At 42.9% G+C, this 22,398-nt stretch overlaps 1 protein-coding gene across 1 annotated transcript in view; it reads left to right on the forward strand.

Annotated features, from left to right (window-relative positions):
* TGFBR1 (transforming growth factor beta receptor 1) overlaps positions 1-22,398 on the forward strand; it is an 89,344-nt gene that overhangs the window by 43,538 nt on the left and 23,408 nt on the right. The window contains exons 4-5 of the mRNA XM_074987943.1: positions 4,071-4,301; positions 8,488-8,655. Of these exons, the coding sequence (XP_074844044.1) occupies positions 4,071-4,301; positions 8,488-8,655 (399 nt within the window). The remainder of the gene's footprint in view (positions 1-4,070; positions 4,302-8,487; positions 8,656-22,398) is intronic.

The following is a 22,398-nucleotide window of genomic DNA, read 5'->3' on the forward strand; positions in this document are numbered from 1 at the left end:
AAGTCAGTAGTAATGGGTATAGATATAGCTGGTTGTACCAGATACAGAAGACATCTGAGATTGTTGTGACTCAGGCACTCTACTTCAGCAGTTTTCAGTTAGAAATCTTCTAGCAACAGAAGCTGGTCCAAGAAAAGAGTTAATTCATGTCTCCCTGCCCCATGCTCTTTTGTCCTAGGGCAAAAATGCCAACACTGCCAACATTTAAAATTGCTGGATACTTTTGGGATTGGTGAAATGCAGGCAGGATGCAGAACATTTTGTGTAGGGGAAATGTGATTTCTGTGTTACAAAGAGGGATCCCCATAAGACAGCCTCTTTGCACCAGTGAACTGGACTGTCAGAGGTCCAAATGTCTCAGTCAAGCGATAGTTGTTTATGGTCTACTTCACAAAATAAATCTTACCCCATGAAAAGCCAAGAGACTGTGAAAGAAGCAGGAGTCTTTGATTGAATTCTTCATCATATTTGGGGTTTTCAGGTGAGTTTCTCACAGACCAAAAGAGAACCTTTGACCCCAAAGTGTCTCAGATTTTCTGTGACACTCTTTAGAGATTCTCAAAGCTTGTACCATTCTGGCACGTCAGTCTCTTAAAGTTATAGAAGGTTAATGTGGACAAGTGTAAAGTAAGGCACATGGGGGGTGGGGGGAAGTAACCCAAAGTATGCATGCAATATGATGGGGGCGGGGGGGGGGCCAAACTAGCTACAACTAATTAGAAAAGAGGTCTTGGAGTTATCATGGATAGCTCTCTGAAAACATCCATGCAGTGTGCAGCAGCAATCAAAAAAGCAAATAGGATGTTAGAAAATAAGACAAGGAATATTTTACTGCCCCTTTAAAACTATGGTACACCCACATCTTGAATACTGCATACCAATGTAGTCTCCTCACCTCAGAAGAAGATATTTTGGCATTGGAAAAGGTTCAGAAAAGGGCAACTAAAATGATCAGGGGTTTGGAACAGGTCCTGTATGAGGAGAGGCTACAGAGACTGGGACTTTTCAGTTTAGAAAAGAGGAGACTGATGGGGGAATATGGTAGTAGTATATAAAATCAAGCCATGGGAAGAGGGTGAACAAATAAGTGTTACTTGTTCCTATAATATCAGAACTAGAGGACACCAAATGAAATTAATGGGTAGCAGGTTTAAAATTAATAAAAAAAAGTTGTTTTTTGTTTTGGTCCCTCCCTTCCCAAGTGCACAGTCAACCTATGGAACTCCTTACCAGAGGAGGCTGTGAAGGCTAGGACTATAAGTGAGTTCAAAGACAAGCTAGATAAATTATGGAGTTTAGGTCCATACAAGGCTATTAGCCAGGGAGTAGGAATGGTGTGCCAGGCTTCTGTTTGTCAGAGGCTGGAGATGGATGGCAGGAGACAAGTTGCTTGATCATTGTCTTTGGTCCACCCCTTCTGAGGCACCTAGCACTGGCCACTGTCGGCAGATGGGATGCTGTGCGAGATGGACCTTTGGTCTGACCCAGTAATCGCCTTTCTTATATTCTTAACTGTCCTTTTAGAAGTTGGGATTTCAGCTAGCTAATTTTTTGTCAAATATTTAAATGATGTAGGTCATTGTATGCCATTTCTTGTGATGGCTTACAGACAGCAGTCAACATGCACCCCAGTATTCATGTTTTGGCCTGGATCACTGCAAACTTCTTGTATGGAGAGCTGAAGAGCAATAAAGGAATTTGGACTACACTGAAACTTTACAATCCAAAAGTGAAAACATACATCTCTAACAGCAAAAGTGTGGACAACCACTTGTACAATGAAAAGATTCTCTGTATGACCTTATTCATAGAAACTTTTAAGAGTGGCTTATTCTATAATCCTAGGAGAGAATAGACCAATGTTGAATAAACCTTGGGAATTACTGTGCACATGCACGCACACACATACACCCCAGGTGGTGTATAGGATATATTTTGGTCTCAGAACTTAACCAATGTTCATGAGAACCATCCAGAAATGTATCAAGACTAGGGATTTCAGAGTAGATGCCCCCAAATCCTGAGACTATAACTGTAGAAACTGATGTGTGAAAGTGGTGACCATAGAGAATTCCTCATGAGACAGGAATGGCTGTTCTTTCCAACTAACAAACTTCTCAAACACATTTTTCGAAGGCCTATCCTGGATAGCCCAAAAGAAAATCGGGTAGGGAGAGAAACTCAGACATCTGAGTGTAAAAGCAGTTTAGGGCAGTGATGTGGAAAGTCCTGATAAATGTTACTAAAATATAAATGATACAAGATGAATAACTTTTTCTTTCTGAAATGGGTAATTTAAGGTGTCTCCAATTTAGACTCCAGCATCTCTGTGGATGGAACTCAGTGGGAGGGTGACATGCAGAGATGGGGTGGGGAGAGTTAATCATCATTGATGCTGTTGGGTGTAATAACAATCATTCAGGAAACGGGTAAGAAGACAATCAAGCTCCTTTGTGCAGTAAGTATCTGAAACAATATAAACCGCTGTCCAAACCACAGGCCATGTAAGGTCATCTAGAAGCTGAGTTTTATGTGGGCAGAGGGGTTTTGCAGAGGATTAATTTGATTCCATCTATGTGTGAGAGAAGCTACAGAAAACATCATAGAGCAAAGAAAAGAAACAAAGAAGCTTTAGGTCACTTCTGCACTACCACCTGAAGCCAGGCCTGAGCTAGGGAGAAAGTCTACCTGAGATGTACAGCTCCAGCGATGAGAATGGAGTAGTTGGAGTCAATGTACCTTAGGTCAAATTTCTCCACTCTCCCCACAGTGGAAGGTCAATGGGAGAAACTCCCATAGACTTCCTTTACTCCTCACAACTGCAAGGAATACTGGTGTTGACAAGGGTGCCCTTAGCATTCAGTTTAGTAAATGCATACTAGACCTGCTAGATCAAACCCTGGCATAGCTGCCTCCAGCATGTCAACCCTGCAGTAAATCAAGACAGTCCCTGAGTGACAAGTTTTATCAGCATAAGTGACAGTGTTCACGGTAGCTCAAGAACTGCTTCTGCCGACATAGCTCTTACCTCTCACTGAGGTGGTATTATGTTGAGATCTCTCCTGTTGGCACAGAGTGGCTATGTAAACAATTTTACAATGAGGCATCTGTTCCATCAGGAGAGCTCTCTAGGTCACAGCTATGCTGTTTTGAGTTCACTAGTGTAGACATGGTCTTAATTGCAGCTGGGGAAACTGGTGGTATGATCCTGACACAAATAAAGTGGAGAGAGCTTTTGAGAAAAGTGCTGGCTGGAAATAGACCTCGAACTGTGAGCAAAGCAACCTGATTCTTGATGTTTGTTCCTGCTGTGTTCAGGGATACAGGACTTCTTGTGTTCTCTGTAAGTAAGGTGCTTAAAAAAAGACTCAACTTCTTTCCTAACTAAACAATCCTAGTAGGTCTTGAAAATGTGACAAGTAATACTTCCTTGCCTTAGAGATGTTGAATTATTACCCCCTTTTAAATATTCAAACATAAGATTAAGTGACTTGTTCAAGGGCACATAGGAAGGCTTCCCTGGCACTCTAACGATTGTCACTTTTCCTCAGTTTTTAATGTCTCTCCTTTCTCTAGACTTCATTTCCTTTATTTTGTTCTAGAGAGACTAGAAATGGAGCTTGATATGTGGGGGTGTAGGGATTTTATAAAAACCCTCTTAGAAAAATAAAAACATGGTTTTTCTTCCTTTTATTCATCCCTGCTTTTCTTTCCGCCCTCTTACCACTGTGCAGAATGGTGCTCAGTTCTCTTCCTGAATGGCTAATGTAGAATCAAATAGTGTAGGAGTAGTTCAAAACTTGAAACTCAAAACTAATTTAATGTTTTTAGTTGTTCCAAATATATTTTCAGAATTTGATTAAATCGTGTGGTACTTTGTAATGCTGGTATTTTAAAAATCCTGAACAAATGTTTAGGAAGGCTAGTCTTGTCTTCTGAAAGAATTGAACTAATTTATATTACATGTGCAGTAAGATTAGGAGGTTTATTTCTAGCTCTTAACTGCTGAAGGCAAGCTCTCTATATATTTCTCCTAATGGTTAAACAAGCTCAATCTTAATTTTTTTAAGGTCTACCATTACTTGTTCAAAGAACAATTGCAAGAACTATTGTACTTCAAGAAAGCATTGGGAAAGGTCGCTTTGGGGAAGTCTGGCGAGGGAAATGGAGAGGAGAAGAAGTTGCAGTGAAGATATTCTCTTCAAGAGAAGAACGCTCCTGGTTCCGTGAAGCAGAAATTTATCAAACGGTTATGCTACGTCATGAAAATATTCTTGGATTTATAGCAGCAGACAATAAAGGTTAGCAAGCTTTTGATAACTTTTCACTTTTTGTTTAATTTGTGTAGGTACACCTACTTCAGATTCCTAATAGGAATAGAAAACACAGATGTCACTTTTGGGACATTCCAAGCATCAAAGAACTTGAAAGGTTGCTGCGAGCATAATGGAGGATTATGTATGAAGTTTTCTGAAATTTGTTTTAGTTAACTTGAATTTCTGGTCATATAATTTTACCTTAAAAATAGAGTTCTGAAAGCCAGATAGGACACTAGCTGTAACTTGGACACCAATATAGTCAGCATAATATTTAAATGGACTTTTCTATTTGACTCAATTTTGCATAGTTACTGAACTGTATCAGTGAATTTACTTGTTTATATGGTCAGTAAGCATATTTGTGTTAACTATCTGCTGCATTCAAAATTCATCTGTACAATAACCACGACTGATTGAACAATTCACTGCATCCCTTGCAAGCTGTTTAGCCTCTGCTCCTCCTTGCCTACTGACAAGTTAGGCAACTACTCCTACAAATTTCTTTTTAGTTCAGGTTTACTGTCATGATTGCATTTGGAGTAGCATGCTACTCCTAATTGAGCTCTGTCCCTTTCCTGTATATTTGTTTTCAGAGGACCATATGTCTAATTAAAAATCTGCTCCTGCGACTTAAAAACTCATTCTAAAACATGGCATAGTTTTTGGTTTTCAAGAGGAGGACAAAGTTACTCATATCATATAAATCTTTTGCCTTTTTACTGAAGATTTTTGTGGAGAGGCACAGTAGTGATAGTGTGTAAACCTAATCCAGATATGACTTAAGGGTTTTTTAAAAATATCTTGCTCAGGAAGGATAGTTGTGGGGAGGCAGGAAAGGGAGGTGTTGCTTTTATACTTTAAAAAAAAAAAAAAAGTGTACAGTTGGACTGAGGTTGAGATAAACATAAGACTCGTTGAGTCTCTGGATAAAGTTAAAAGGGTGATATCATTGTAGGAGGTCTGTAACACACCACCTAACCCAGGAAGTCTGAAGCTTTTTTAAACTAACAGAATCATCCAAAGCGCAGGACTTGGTAGTGGCAGGAGACTTCAGATATCCAAGCATCTGTGGGGAGAAAGTCCACAAGTTCTTGGAATGTATTGGTGACCATATTATATTTCGGAAGGTAGAGAGCCACGGGGGTGAGGTTGTTTCATATTTGACTTTAATAGCCAGGGAGCACACGGTTGAGAATTTGAAAGTGAAGGCACTAGGCTAAAAGTGTTCGTGATACAATAGTTCATTATTTTAAGGAATGGTGGAAGGGAGAATAGCAAAATAAATACAATTGATTTCAAGTAGGCAGACTTCAGCAAACTCAGTGTTTGGGTAGGTAAGGTCCACTGGCAAGCAAGGCCTAAGAGGAAGACAACTGAACGCAGTTGTCCCATTGAGAAACTGTCATTATTAAGGGCACAAGAACACACTATTCCACTCACAGACAAAATAGGAAAGAGAATAAGATCAATGTAGTTTAAGCAAGACATCTTGAATGATCTAAAAATCAAAAAGGAGTCCTATAAAAGTGGAAAATCATTCAAAGTACAAAGGATATAACTAACAAAAGTATGTGGGGCACAATTAGACAAAAGTACAAAGTAGGTCAATCTAGCTAGAAATAGAAAGGGCAACAAGAAAACATTCTATGTGCAAGAAGTAAGATGAAGAACAAGGACCAGGTAGGTTCATTGCTCAACAGAGGAAAAATAGAAAATGTGGAAAGGGCAGAAGTGCTTAACTTGTTTTTTGGTGAAAAACAAACAAAGTTCAAGATTATTGGATCCCTACCTTAGTGAAATCTGGAGAAAAGGAGTTCAGATTTTGAAAGAGGAACAGAAGTTAGAAAAGATGGATATCTTCAAGACACCAGGGCCAGAAAACACAAGGTGTTGATTGTGGAGTTATCTGAGCCATTAGCTATCACCTTTTAAAAGTGATGGAAGACAGATTCCAGAAGACTGGGAAAGGGTAAATGATAATGCCCACTTGTAAAAAGGGAAATATGGATAACACAGGAAACTACAGGCAAGTCAGATCAACTTCTGTGCCAGGAAAGATAATGGTTTAAATAATTAAGGAATCCATCTGGAAGATGACTATGTGGAGAAGTAACAGTCAGAATAGATTTGTAAAGAACAAATCGTGCCAAACCAACCTCATAACTTTCTTTGATATGATAACAAGCCTTGTATATATGGGAGAAGAGGTAGATCTAGATTTTACTAAAACGTGATAGTCTAGCATGACCCTCAATCAATAAACTAGGGAGATGGAATAAGTTAGAAATCTAACATTTGTTTGACATTTCAGCTAAAACTAGACTTTAGCTGTCCCTGGTACTACAAACCAAGAGCTTTATTTGCACAGGGCCTAGCATGAATATAGCAAGACTTAATTTCACTTTTTTTCCTTAGCAGAAATTGGTGGTTCGAGGCAGATACAGCTCTCCTTTTTTTCTCTGAAGATTTTTTTTTAAATCTTTTTAAAGTCTCACAGGAAGCCAAAAGCCTCTAGCTTCCCTTAATATCCACAGCAGACTCTGAGAATTTTGTAGATTTTAGCTGCCTACTTTAGGGTAAAATCTTATCCTAGGTGTACATTGGTGCCTTTCCTTGAGATTTCAGTTTTGTTTTTTGGAAACTGAATCCTTTTAAGGTCCTGTCCATAGCATATCTGAGAGGATAAGAACCTTGCTCTTGCCTTTACTTCCTTCTTTCTGTGTGTGTGTGTGTGTGTGTGTGTGTGTGTTTTTTTTTGTTTTTAAATTAAAATTAGGTATAGTCTATACAGGTCATGTACAGAGTCCCGAATTTGTGCCCTGGAGGTAGTTCAGAGAATGAATGTCGCAATAGGAATATGTTGAGGAATAGGTGGGGTTGTAAGGAGATAAAGGGGTCCATTTTAGAATATGTAACAAATTGAATATCTCCCTGTGAACTTTTTTAAATAAATAAAAATAAGGAAACACATTCAATGGCAGGATTGCTTTGTCCAGTTTAAGACAATCTTGTGACTGAACTATTTCTACTTCTTCGGTCAAAAGGGCAAATTCCATTGAAAACTGAAGGTTCAAACTTTACACTCTGAATTCGCTTCATACAGTAACTTCTGTGGGGTTTTTTCTTTTTAATATTTGAGGTTCCTAGTATTTGGTGTCCATTCAGTAAGTCACAGAATAATTTGCACTTACTAATGCATGTCATCTCTGTCCTAAGAATGCCTTACAAAAGTGAGTGAACATTATCTACATCTGGTATCTGTTTAAGCCCAAAGTCGTGTAATAAGCCAGTGACAGTTACAGGAAAATAGGCAGCTTGCTTAATTTCAAGCACAGCAGTCTAGCTTCTGTCTGCTCAGAAAATGGAATCCCATTTATTCTCTTTTTTGTCTTCTATTCCTTATTCTCAAGGAGATAAGTGTTTGAAGTCCTAGGAATGTGGAACATTAATTGTAAGAATGGACGGGGGTTTTCCCTCACATCCTTCTTCCCATATTTGGCTGTTTTATTTTTTGTCTCCTCCCCAGCCCCCATAGAAATATCAACGTGGGATGGAAATGAGTAGTCCGTAGAACTTAGTTTTATTTGCAGTGGCATTTTCTGGAGGGTGTGGGGAAGACTAATAGTTATATAATGGCAGACTTGGGCCACGTGAGCCATCTTTTACCCCCACCTCACTAGGTAAGCATCACTTAAACATGTTTTCTTGTTGGCAGATGAGGCAGCCAAGAGGTCTTTGCTTGTTTTTGAAAATTAGGAGGTCCGCCTCACCCCTAATGAGGCTGACTCTGCTTAAGGCTGAAAAGTGGACAACTGGGCAGAAAAGTTGACTAGGAGCTGGGCACAGGGGAAGTTTACAGGATAGGAGGGGTGTCATGCAAAGCAGACAAACTGAGGAGACGATCATTTTACGTTTCTGGCAAGTTACTTTTTGTTTGCCTATGTCTTTTTAGTGTATAAACTTTGTTTGGGTTAGGGACAGTTCTGTGCTGTTTAACTTTCTGGCACCCTGGGCCTCCAGCACATATAGGAGGCCTTTAGTTGCTAAAGGAATAAAAATAGAGAACAAAATGACCTGATTGCATGGAAGTCATAAAATGTAACATAGTTTGTATATCAAAAAAAATGGTTTGCTGGGCAACTTATTTATAGCTAAACTTATTTTGCAGACAATGGCACGTGGACTCAGCTCTGGTTGGTGTCGGATTATCATGAGCACGGATCACTCTTTGATTACCTAAACAGGTATACAGTTACTGTGGAAGGAATGATAAAGTTAGCTTTGTCCACTGCCAGTGGACTTGCACATCTTCACATGGAGATTGTTGGCACACAAGGTAACTTTATTTGTGTTCCATCTTGTATGATTGTATGATCCTGAAAGGAAATGAAGCATTTGGAGTAATGTATTTCCATAGTGAAAATTGTCAAGAGGCTTATAGGAAAGATCTAACACTGGAAGACCTTGTTTGTGTTTGATTTTTTTGTCTCTGCTGCTTGTGGTGGTGGTGTGACTTGTTATACAAATGTGTGTATCCTCAGATGAGTTGTGCAATAATATCCATCTGTAAAAGTGGACGGCTTCTTAAAATTGTAGTAAATCTGCAGCTCTTGTATAACAAAGTGTGTAGATTCAGAGGTGTTTTTTTAAAAAACCCTCTTAAAAGATGCTTGTGCAGTATCCCAGTTCTGAGTGGTTGTGCAGATACATATTTCGGTATAAGTGCATGCACATGAAGTGCACATGATCTAGGAGCTATTGGACAACAGTGCCCTTTGGGACAGCATATGTGCCCTGACTGTCCCCTTAACTCGTCAGTTGGAGGCATAAAAGATGAGGCTGTCCACTTCCCTCCTTCTGTTCTTACAGCACATGGTTGAAAGTCCCAGCGATGCCTCATATTCACTGTCATGATTTATTAGCCGCCTTTCTTGAGCATGTAGCGAATTAGTATGTAGTTAGTCTTTACAGTAGGGTTTCAACATTCGCGAGTCTTCCATGTTGAGAACCCTCACAAATGTTGAGTTTTGCGAATATGACAGCCTGCCCTGGAGCCCTGGGGAAGTGGCTGCTGCCAGCACTCCCCACCCTGGGGAAGTGGTGGCTGCTGGCACGACCCCGCCGTGGGGAAGCAGCTGCTCATGAATGTTGAGACCCTACTGTAGTTTTATAGTGTTCCCTTTTGTTCTGTTTCCAGAATGGTTTTTCACTTTATGTTCCTGCGGTAATACTTGCTCCCAAATAGTCACACACGTCCCTTGGTTTTAAGAGGTTCCTCTTGTGAGGAGTCCTGCCTCTTAATGACGAGCCTACTAGATGCACGATCTGCCAACTAGATGGGCAGTTAGTCATGTTATGGGTAGCTTTTCTGTCTCAATTTTTGAAGTCGTCTTACATAATCTTGTCTTGGGTGCTACCCATATGTTTGATCTCCAGTCCAAGCCTATCTTCATCAGATAAGTGTAGTGCATTCCTTCCTAGAAGTGCTCTAACAGTTATTTCTACTTAGCTGCTCCTTCACTGAAGCATTCAGCCTCTGATAGAGGGAGAAGATACCATTGGTCTTTTGTCCTGGGATCACTCATTAAGGGCCTCAAGCTCTTCAGAGCTCACGTTTAGTTTGAGACCCAAAAAGTATTCCTTAAGCGCCTGTGGGGAGTCCATCATTTGTACCTCAGCTAAAACGGTACTTCAGAAGCTGTCTGGTAGCAAGCTGAGTTCAAGAGCACAAAAGCATTGCTTACTAATACCATGATTTCTCATAGGTACTTTACGAAGGAAGTGCTTACTGTAATATCTACTCCTCTCTTGATTATCACACCTCCACATTAGCTGCTGTTAATGGGCCACATCCTTCCTGACTGAATTGACCTGGTTTCTCCTCTTGATGTTTACAAGTCCACATTAGCTGCTGATAATGGGCTACATCCTCCTCCGACTGACTTTGTCAACTCTGGCCCTCCTCTTAACTGAACTCCCTCCATCTCATGAGCCTATATAGTTAGACCCTCCTCTGGAACCCCAACTCATGCAGTGGATAAAGTGGGTCTTTTCCCACAAAAGCTTATGCTGCACAATACATTAGCCTGTAAGGTGCCTCAGGCCTTCTTGCTCTTTAATCACCCTGCTCCAGGTACCCTGGTGGTGAGAATAGCAAACGAGGCTGAATCAGGGAAATTGCAAAAAGATTAGGAACCAAAGAGCGGGGAGTGATTTGAAAGGAGAACTTATTCTTCATTTAATCTCCAAATGAGAATCTCCAATGGGTTCTCATATCGAAATGACTTCATTAATAGGCTTTACTGAATATGGTGTAGTGGAATAGCCTAAATCTGCAGCTGAAGGCTCTCTGGTAGCCAGGACATCAGTTCAGTCAGCTCTCAGTGCAGTAGCTGTACCATTCAGATGTATTGCAATTTCTACCATGTACATGTCTCCACAGAACGTATAGTTACTGAAGCCCAAACTAATATTGAGGTCTGCTCTCTGAGGAGTGCTGTCTCTTCAGCAGAAAGACTGAGGTTTTACACTCCATAAAGAATCAAGGGCATCATTAAGGTTACTAAAAGTGTATTCTCCAGCTCCAAAAAGAGGCAGCATAGGTCTCAACAATACCACTGGCAGCTTGGCTCCAGCCTAGTCAGTCCAATTACTTGAAAGCAAGGGTAAGTTTCTACTTAGCAAGTCATAGGTTTCTGAATCAACAGGTTTTACCCAAGACTCTCTACAAACACCAAAGCAACCAATCTGACAGATTTATCAATAGCAGAGCCGTGGCCATTTTTGATCTTCCCTACCTTTCTGTGATTTGAAAGCACCTCTGAATTTGCACTCTGCTCTGTTGTAGTAATCTTTGTTCAAAATATGCCTTAACAGTTATCATTTGAAAACTAATAACCTGCTGGTCAATATTATGTAATGTATGTAACAACATGATATGCAGAGTTATGGATATCCTTCCCTCCCTGCCCCCCCATGGTCATAGCCCATGTTCAGCAGCAGACAGCCCTGTCTTGGGAAATGCTGTGAAATAGATCTATCCTAAACAAAACACTATTTACTATTGTATGTAAATTGAGATAAGCAGGGTCTTCAGGGCAGTTGAGGAAACTCAATTTGCATGTGAGTAAACACAAGGGTGGGAAGGGACCAAGGTGCCTTGTTGATCAGATTTTCATGTTGCTTTCTTCACTAGATAAACTTTTTACTGTGAATGTTAACCTTCAGAAGAATACTTCACAGGTTCACTGAAGTTTTTCTGCCCCTTTATCTGTTTGATCTGAGAATACAAAGTACCTCAGCACCTTAAAGCCCTGAGAGGGATCTGAAGGGAGGAGAGGATCAGTCACCATATTGCTGGACGATTGGGACCGAGAGGCCATCTTTAAGTTGGTGTGGCTTCTTAAAAAACAAAACCTTGTTTATGTAAAGTTTTGGATATAGATGTTTTTTCACTGCCTTGTAACTATTTCTAACATATCTTCTACTACTTCTATTGACCTAAAAATCTCAATCTTCTGTTAATATTTGGTTTATTTTTAATCCAAACTAATCCAATGCTGCTTTTAAAGTGAACTCTTTGGTAACTCCAGTTCAGGGAACATGTTGGATGCTGACTTCTCTTAAAAGAACCATGAAACTTTTTAATGTACGCCTTTGATTTTTCCACAGCAGGGCTGTACTTTGCAGCCCCGTTTTTGCACCAATTGAGAAGTCACCAGATCAGTTGTTAATCAGCGTTTTATGGACCCCAGCAGAAATCTTTGGTTCAGGCAGGCTCCAGGATCCAAAACACTAGCTCAGGGTGGCCCAGTACTTAGGAGTCTGCTTTCTACTCATTGTGGGCATCCCAGGTGGAGAGCCGTGGTCCAAAGCATTGTGAGGTGCTTACCATGTAAACCCAAGAGGTGGCAACTTGCCACTGATCTGGATTGCACCCCGGGGTCTGATTTGTCCCCTTTGAGGATGTAGCTGTCGAACTCTACAACCACTGAGGAGATGGTTCCAGACAGCTGCAATGGGATACATGATCCAGTTTCAGCCTTTGGGGATAGGAGGAATAATGTCTTGTCTGGGACTTCTGGGAGACATGGCATCCTCTACTTATGTGATCATCTCTGGGAACAATGTGTTTGAGCTTGCTTAGATGTCACCTGTAATGGATGCAAAGCTGATTGAAGTTTGTGTCAAAGAAGGATCCCTTGGGCGTTCTGCTTAGTTTGGTTGAGATAGGAGATAGCCAAAATAGTGGGCAAGAGGGTACTATTCTCCTTTCCATTTCTTGCAGATGCCTCCATGGTGGGTTGGAGAGCATATTTGGATGGGTACAAACTTTGGATCTGCTGTTCGGCCAGTGAGCAGCTCTCTCAGAATGTGTCTGCTTCAAAAATCTGTCTAGGTGATGGTAGATGACTGGATTACAATGTAACTTTTCAAACAAGGAGCAGCAAGCTCAAAAGCCTTATTCCAAGAGGGGTATAAGTTTGGCACAGCATTATCAAAGCTTCATGTCAACTTGAAATGCAGAGTATGGTGTCAGATCACTTCATGGGGTACTTTTTTTATTTTTCAGGACCGTTTAGGTTTTCCAATTAACTGGTGCAGCTATCCAACAACAGTGCAGCTGGATGTGTATGTTTTTGTTTTCAGACAGCTATTTCTCGCATTTACACTCTGTTCAAGCATGTTCAGTGTTCTACCATCCCATAGTAGAAGTCTTTCTAAAAGGCCCAATAAGATTATTTTTTAGTGAGTACTTCACTGTTTTCTTCAAAGTCTGTGAACAACTAACTATCATCCAGCATTTTCTACGCAGACACATTTATTTCAGGTTAAAACAGAAGGTGTGGAATCTCTAGACTTCAGTCTGGATCCAGACCCTGTGGCTCAGGGATCCTCTCCATAGCATGGGGCAGAGTGGAAGGGGTTGGAGTCCCAAGCCTCACAGGCCAGCTCAGGCAAGTCACAGTCCAGATCCCAACCTTGGGCTCTGCCAGGGGCTGGGGAGCAGGAAGCTGCTCTGGGCTGCGCTGCCAGTTGTTGCTGTTTCCCCAGCTGGGGGAAGGGGAAGCAGCAGCCTCAGCAGAACTACCCAGAGGTATCCTCTCACTCCTGGCTGGCTGGAATCTGAGGACAGTGCCTGGGAGTGGTGGGAGAGGGAGCAGAGCTATGTGTATCCAGGGGTGCACCCCCTTGGCCCAGACTTTTCAGCCCTTGACCGCTCCTGCCCCCACCCTTCCAGACCCCACATTCCAAGCTCTCCAGCATCCTTTCTCTCACCTGGACCACCAACCTTCCCTCTCACCCCAGGGCCCTAGAACCCATACTTTTTTTGCTTCACTTTTGCTCGTGTGTGGCCCTGACTGATTTTTCTACAGGTAAGTGGGCACCAACCTGAAAAAGGTTCCCCACCTCTGGGTTTAAAGCATTGCAGAGGATGGTTTCAGGGGGGAGGGGGAAGGGGAAGAGAACAAAACCCTATGCGTACAATGATAAAACTTATCAGAAATCACCCCTGTACCCCCGCACCTCTGCAACTCCATCATGGGCTGGGTGAGTGTCAGTCCTTCCAATCTTTCTGCAAGGATTGCTTCCCCTTATACTGGGACAGAAATTTCTCTACATTCTGTTGGATTAGAAAAGATCCTAAGTCAGGATTTTTGGGTAAATACCTTGAATTTAACCATTCTTTGCTCAAATTCTGGAGAAGAGTTAGAACTAGGATATGTCAGCCTGTCCAGGTGGTGGTACTTGAATAAATTTGTGTAATCTCATCCTCTGCTGTTCTTAGTTCCTGCAGGACATGTAGTCAGTCACCCCTATAGAACTGTACATAATCCATGGCCTCTAATGATACGTAACCTTGATAAAAATCTCACAAATGTTTCAGGAAACTTTCATATGCAACATGCCATTTACAATTTTTACAACAATAAGAATTCGTTAAGTCGTCCTTCTAAATTCTTATCAGAAATGTTCTTTGAACTCCACCTAAATCAGGTCATACATTTGCCCATGTTTTTCCAAAACCATGTGTTCAAGTGTCCCTGTGGGTGCTCCACCTCTAGGTGTCAGGCTTGCCCTGGCACCACAGATCAGGAATCTTCATAGCCATTTTCAGCTAGACTGTGCATGCACAGGTTCCAACACACTGCTTCATGCTCTCTTAGTCACGTGCGTTGTTTGGATTCAGCCAGTTCCTCTCAACCACCAGCAGCTGCAGACATACCTTCTACCTTACCCTCCAACTTGAGCATTGCTTCTCTTTGAAATTCCTTCCGGGTTCCTTATACCTAAAATAGAGAGGTGTTAAAGTTGGCCTTTATAGTTTAACTTCAAAATTTACGTTACAAAGTTTAGCCTGTTAGTTATCATTGCAGTACTTTGTGAAGCTAACTGACTTCTAGTTCTGCTTAGTTACCGTGGTTTAAAAAAAAAAAAAAAAAAAGGCCTGGAGGCAGGGGCGAGAAACAAGTTTTTCTGTTAACTGACTGTTGACGAGCTTGCATAACCATGCCCAGCACTGCCAGTTATAAGAAATGCAATATGTACTGCTAGGCAATGCCTGCCTCGGATGGCCATTCTGTATGTATTCAATGCTTGGGAGAAGAGCATATACCCCAGAAGTGCCTGCGCTGTTCAAAACTCACTGCACGGGCTTGGAGAGGGACAGGGAAACATGCATGATCCTGTCTGACAAGGCCCTCCAGCCATCTTCTCTTCTCGAGTGCTGAGCCTTCTGAAGACAGCGCAGGGCGCTCTCCTCTGAAGCTGCTGCACACAAGCAACCAAGAGCTTCCCCTACTCGATCGTTGCCAAGTCTGCTCCAAGGAACGATGAGTGTGACTGAGGGTGTGACTGAAAGTCTTTGGCTTGTCTAAAAAGGCCAAGAGCAAGAAATCAGTCCCTTCAGGGGCACAGAGATATGAAATGGAACCAGGAACCAGACGGGCTCTGGACTGTTCAGTCAGCGCTGGCAGCACCACACCAATCGGCATTGACGGGCCCAAGCTGAACACCACTGTCTGCCCAGGCACCGACCCCTGCAGTGCTGGCAATGGCTCCCGTCCGCCTGGCACCTACAACAAACTGAATCCTCAGCACCGTGTGCACTAGGACCAATTGATTTCTCAGCCTGCTATGGCACCTGCACCGGTTGTAGACCACAAGCATGCCAAAGCCTTTTCTAAATCCAAGCACGGCTGTTCTCTTGAGCCCTCTCTTCATGGCTCATTATCACCACTTGTCTCGGTCACCCCACAGCTATCTCCTGGATGGTATCAGATTCAATTGCCAGTCTTCCATCCTTCATCACCATACCACAGATCGAGGTCACCTTCACCATTCTTGAAACTGTGACCTCCTTCAAATATGAGGTCGTTACAGCAGCACCAGGGTAGCTGTCCCTCCATATTGCCGCCACCTCCTTCATCAAGGCGATTGTATTTTTGTGTTCCTTGCATAGACATGGCTATAGATATCACTCCCCACTCAGGTGCTACTCTCCTGCGAGGCACCGCAATTGCTGTTCTAGATCCCAGAACCATGAGATGTGTTATCAGAACTGGGATGTGCACATGCAGCAGGAGTCACTAGAGAGGTATTCAGTGGCATCGTGGTCACCCAGCCCATCTCTGGTAGTGTCACTATTGTTAAAGCCTCGACCTCCATCCCCTCCTCCTCCATCAGGGGAAGAAGAGGCTTGCTTCTCAGATGCTGATGTGCCGCCTCAAGCACCCTCTGCCACTGGTGCCTCTTCATTCTCACCAGACAAGGAAGTCATTCCTGGTGACCTGTCTCACCCTGATGATCTCGGAGTTTCAGGACCTGTTCTGGAGGGTAGCCAGTGGCCAGGGTGTCAAACTGGCAGAGGTTCAGGAAAGAAAGCAGGGAGTCTTAAAGAACCAGAGACCCCCAATTTCTTTGAAAATTGCCATTCTGCTTGGCGAGACTATCATGGAAGCAGCAGATTATATATGGCAGACGCCAGCAGCTGTCTTAGTCACCAACAAAAGGGCGGACAAGAAATACTTCATTCCTTCCACCAGTATGGAATATCTTCTCACCCACCCCAAGCCAAACTTGCTGGTGGTGGAGCCTTCTCGACAGAGAGCTGAAGTGGCTCAGTGTAAGTCAATGGAAAAATACTCTAACGTCTCAACCTTTTCAGTCAAAATATCTGTTCTTCCTCCAGCCTTGCTCCTCAGGATGGCCAGCTATGCGGCACACTTCTCCAAACATAATTTCGACAGCTACTCCAAACTTACATCTTGATGGAGTACTTACCAAACTCAAAAGCCCTTGCTTAAAGTGATTGTCCAGGAAGGCTACACTGCTTCCAGGACCAGTGTCCAGATTGCTCTTGACATGGCTGTTTACAGTAGCTTGATCTATGGTCATGGCAATAGTTATGAAATGAGCAGCTTGGCTTCAGATCTGGGGCATCCGCAAGGAGCCACAAAGCAAAATGGAGGATCTGCCCTTTGATAGACAAGGTCTTTGCCAAATCTACAGGTAGTGTATTGTATTCAAGCAGGGACTCTCCTAGCACCCTGAGGACTCTGCATATGTACACCCTGCCATTCAGGGTGGTATGAGGGTCCTTGTTTGAATGTAACAATATAACATTTCCCCCAACAGTAGGTAGTTTGGGCCATATCAGAGGAGATATACCCAACCATTCGACAGGCAGTTCCAGCACAGACAACCTGATCAATCTAGACCACCTCAGACCATCGAGGCACAGGAACAATCAGCCTTATACTCAACACCCACAGTAAACAAAAGAGCAGGTTTGAAGGTGTTAAGAGCCACAGTCCTGCCAAGGTCGTCATCTCACGCACCCCCAACTCCACGAAGTTATTTCACCGCCATCTATAACCATACTTCAATCATTGGTCCCAAATAATGGACAGATGGGTGTTTGGAAATAGTGTCTGGGTGACATCATTCCTCTGAGCCATCCCACCCCCCACCTCTCCTACACCATCCCTCTTCAGGGACCCCTCTCATGAGATTGTTATGACAAGAGGTGGATCATCTCCTCACCATAGGGGTGGTAGAATCAGTACCAGACAAGCTCAGAGGGAGAGGCTTCTACTCCTGATACTACTTCACCCAGAAGAAGTCGGGGCCGGGGGGGCATACTGGACCCTTGAAACTTAAATCTGCAAAAACAGCCTTCAAGATGGTCATGCTTACCTCATAATTCCTGCACTAGATTGTAGTGACTGCTTTGTGGCTGTCCATCTCCAGGGCACCTACTTTCTTATAACCATCCATCCTGCTCAGACAATTCCTAGGGTTCGTGGTGAGCAAAGCGCACTTCCAGTACCAGGTCCTACTTTTCAGCCTTGCTACAGCTCCAGGGTATTTTCCAACACCCTCGCAGTGGTTGCAGTGCACCTTCAACATCTCAGTTATCTTACCATATCTAGACAACTGTCTTACCAAAGGGGTGTCTTGAGCAGAAGTTGCCACATGATACATGTCACGAAAGCCACCTTTCACTCATTGGGCCGCCTCATAAACAACCAGAAATCGGTCCTGGAGCCCACACAAAGTAAAGAGCTCACTGGTGAGTGATTGGACTCCATCACAGCCCAGGAGTACCTTCTACTCCAGCATTACCATGCCATTCAAGACATGGTTCACACAGTATCTAAAAGTCCGAGGGTGCAGATCCTAACTTGCCTACAGTTTATGGGGCACATGGCTGCCACCACTTACATCATTCAAAATGCACTCCTGTGATTTTGCTGAATCTAGCATTGGATGGTGACTGTATACAGACCCATAAATCACAATATTCACAGATGGGTCATGGTACCAAATGATGTCCTCCTGCCCTTGCAATCGTGGACTACACCGGACAATCTGCTTTTGGGTGTCCTGTTTCATCAGCCACAACCGACCATGTTAATAATGACAGATGCCTCCGTCCTGGGATGGGAAGCTCACCTAAATGGCCAGTCTGTACAGAGCCAATGGTCCACTGCAGAGACATTTCTCTACATAAACTTACTAGAACTCAAAGTGGTGCGCAATGTCTGCAGACGCTTCATACCATGCATCTCTGGTGTGCCTGTCAAAATACTTGGACAATATGGCTACAATATATTACATCAGTCGCCAAGGAGAGGCACATTCCTGGACTCTTTGAGCAGAGGCGTTCCACCTGTGCAACTAGTGCATTTGCAACAACATAATGCTGGTAGCGTCTTATTTACCTGGCATCAGTGACACAGAAGCAGATACCTTGACCAGGGGCTTCACACCAGACCACAAACAGGAGAGCCATCACTACATTCTTTCTCCCTCTATTTCACTGATGAGGGCTTCTGATCATAGACTTATTTGCCACCTGTCTGAATCGCCATTGCAAGCAATACTGCTCTGGAGTGGGTTTGAGACCGAACTCTTCAGGCGACACATTCCTAATCAGTTGGAGGGGTCCACTACTCTAAGCATTTTCCCTCAACAGTACTAATCCCCAGAGTACTAGAGAAGGTCAACAGGGATGGAGCCAAGCTCATACTGAGAGCACCTACCTGGGCACACCAGTGCTGGTTCCCTATTCTGCATAAGATGTTGCACATGCTGCAGCTCCTATCTTGTCCCGCAGATCTTTTTGACTCAGGATTGGGGGTGATTGTACATTGGCAACCTTACACCCTGCACCTCATGGCCTGGGTCATTGCTAGTTCGACAGAGCCAGGGATCTCTGCTCGGACCAAGTGAAAGAGGGCCTTATGCAGAGCAAGTGACAATACACGTACGACTTACCTGTCTAAATGGAAGCAATTTACAATCTGGTGCTCTTCCAGAAAACTGTCTCCATGTGAAGTGCCAATCCCTACTATTTGGAGCTATCTGTTGGGCCTGAAACAACAAGGTCTGGCACTGGCATCTTTTGAAATTACACCTGGCTCCAATATCAGCATTCAGGTGCACAATCATCAGCACATCAGCCTTTACTCACCCAATTACATCACATTTCCTTGAAGGGCTGGCTAACCGGTACCTCCCAAGGCGGCCTGTTTGTGCCCCATGGAGTTTGGATTTAATACTAGAGACATGAATAAGAGGCCCGTTCGAGTTTATGGCCATGGCCTCGCTCTGATTAGTGACATGAGACTGTGTTCCTCCCAGCAATTACATCTGCCCAAAAGGTGAGTGAACTGTCTGCCCTGATGGTGATCCCACCATATTCCATTTTCAACAAGGACGGGGTGGTACTCAGATTACATCATGGCTTCATCCCTAGGGGGGCCTTCAACTTCCACATTAATGCACCAGTAGTGCTCCTGGTGTGTTTACCCTAAACCGCACTTCTCAGCACATGAGGTACAACTACACTCATTGGATGTGAGAAGGGCCTTAACCTTCTACATTGACAGTACCAAACCCTTTCAGAGGACCAAGAGTTCGATGGTGTTTATAGCTTTCTGCTCGAAGGACAAGGTGATACTTTACAGAGACCATCTAACCTTGTCACATCCTGCATCACGACTTGCTATTCCATATGCGGTGTGTCTTTGCCATGCCAGTTGTGGGTGCACTCGACCAGAGTGATAGCAGCATCAATGGCATTCTTCAGAGTAGTCCTCCATTGTGACATCTGTAGGGTGGCAACCTGGGTGTCCTATGATATGTTCATCAGGCACTACGCCATCCATTGGCAGATGAGTGAGGATACCTCCTTGTCCACAGTGGTGCTGTCTGTCCTGGACAAGACTTGAATCCGGTACTCGCCTCCTGGGGTATTGAGAGGGGGTGGAGATATTGCTTCTCAGTCACCTAGGTTGGAGCACCCATGGGGACACTCAAAGGAGAAAAAGGAGCTACTCACCTTCATGCAGTAATGATGGTTCTTTGCGATGTGTCCCCTTGGGCCCTCCACCACCCACCCTTGCTCTCCGCTTCCGATTCTTCCTCTGTTTTTCTGTTTTGAGTCGAAGCAGTTTCAAGGAACTGGCTGAGTCGGGACTATGCCTGTGATTGAAAGGGTGCAAAACATCTGAAGATATCCAGTCTGTAGTGCCAGGGCAAGCCTGACACCTAAGGTGGAGCACTCATGGGAACATATCTCAAAGCAGCATTGTTAGTCACCTTCTTGCAGTAACTTTTTTCTTTCAAAACAAAAAGCAGTCAAGTAGCACTTTAAAGAGTAGCAAAATGGTTTATTAGGTGACCTTTCGTAGGACAGACCCACTTCTTCAGACCATAGCCAGAACAGACTCAATATTTAAGGCACAGAGAACCAAAACCAGTAAGCAAGGAGGACAAATCAGAAAGATAATCAATGTGAGCAAATCAGAGAGTGGAGGGGTGGGGGGAGAAGGTCAAGAATTAGATTGAGCCAAGTATTTCAGGGATGACAGCTGCCCCCAGTGGACATTCACATGTAATCTTTGTATATAGACCCTCATGAATATTCTTTGTAGCTTATGCAGAGAGAATGAGAAGCCAGGCAGTAACATGAAAAACAATTTCTGTCTGGATCTCTGCCTTTCAGTACTTGTTATGATTTAGCAATGGTGACATGTCCAGGAATACTGTACAGCCTGCCATAACTCAAACTACCTCTGTGGCTTTTCTTAGCAATGGTCAAGTAAGACAAGACTTCTTTTGTAAAGGAACAGCTTAGGCATTTAGTACCTGTTTTCTCAACATTATGCCAATGTTGAAGTATTGAGTTGATAAAACTTTAGAAAGGCAATCGACTTGAACAGCAAGTGTAGAACTGAGTTCCCACCACCAAAAGTGTGCTGCTTGGGAGGCTTCTACAGTGGAACATGCATATGAACGCTCAAAAGAATGTATACTTACCAGTATAGTAGTGTGCTTCAAAATATTTTTTGTACACTGCTGCTACTTCAGTCTAACAGCAACACTTCAATACAGAGGAAAGACCTTGCCCTTTACTCTCTCAATTAGAGGCAGGAGGATGCTCAGGTTTCATGTACCTCCTTGAAGGATACTGCTGAGCAAAAGTCCTATCTCAAGTGCATTGGCTGCACACTTAGGGTGTGTCTGCACTTGCATGCCTGTTTCAAGAGGTATGCAAATGAGGCATAAATTTACATATTTGGCACCATTTGCATATTCTAATTTCAGAAGAGCTTCTTTCAAAAGAAGAAAGCCAGTGTAGATGCTGCTCTTTTGAAAGTAAACCCGTCTTCGAAAGAATCCTTCTTCCCATTAAATAAAGGGAAGAAGGATTCTTTTGAAGACGGGGTTTACTTTCAAAAGAGCAGCGTCTACACTGGCTTTCTTCTTTTGAAAGAAGCGTTTTTGAAATTAGAATAGGCAAATGAGGTGCCAAATATGCAAATTTATGCCTAGTTTCCTATTTTCCTCATTTGCCTACCTCTGTCGGAAGAGGAGTGCAAGTGTAGACACACCCTTATTTCCAGTTAGTGGAAGTAAAGTTACTCTGGAAACACTTATTTGGTCTGGAGAAAAAATGATTTTAGCAATGGTAAAACACCATTTTCAGTATTTTTGGTAAGAAATTATAGTACTTGAAGGAGTTGGATTTTTTTGTAAATCCTAAAAATTTCTTAGTCTGTGCTCAAAAGCATATTTTGTGGCTAAGATGCATATCTTAAGAAAAACACAAGCTTGAAATTACATTTTAAAGTGATCTCAATTGCTTTTCATAGCTAATTAACATTTCCATTATAAGCATACAGTCTTATGAGGGAAGACACCCCTGCTACTGAAAACGTAGCCACTGCCAAAGGGAATTGTTAGGTACATATTTTGTACTGGTGTATAACATAATCTGAAGATGCCACAACTATAAATCGGGGTCTTAAAAGGCCAGTCCAGTGTCTTTTCTGAAAATTACTTCTGTAGAAAACTTCCAGTAATTTCAACAAAATGTTATGCTCTGGCATGACATCAGTGTTTTGTTTCGGCTTTGCCATGGAGTAGCTTTGTGGCCTTGAGCAAGTTGTACCTTAGCCTTCATATTTGTAAAATGTGATTTGATTAATTACTGCGTAAACATCAGGGCTGTGTCTGTACTAGCCCAAAACTTCTAAATGACCATTTTGATGTTGACTAATGAAGC

This window comes from Carettochelys insculpta, chromosome 2 (genome assembly GCF_033958435.1).
Source record: "Carettochelys insculpta isolate YL-2023 chromosome 2, ASM3395843v1, whole genome shotgun sequence".
In the NCBI taxonomy this organism is placed as follows: Eukaryota; Metazoa; Chordata; order Testudines; family Carettochelyidae; genus Carettochelys; species Carettochelys insculpta.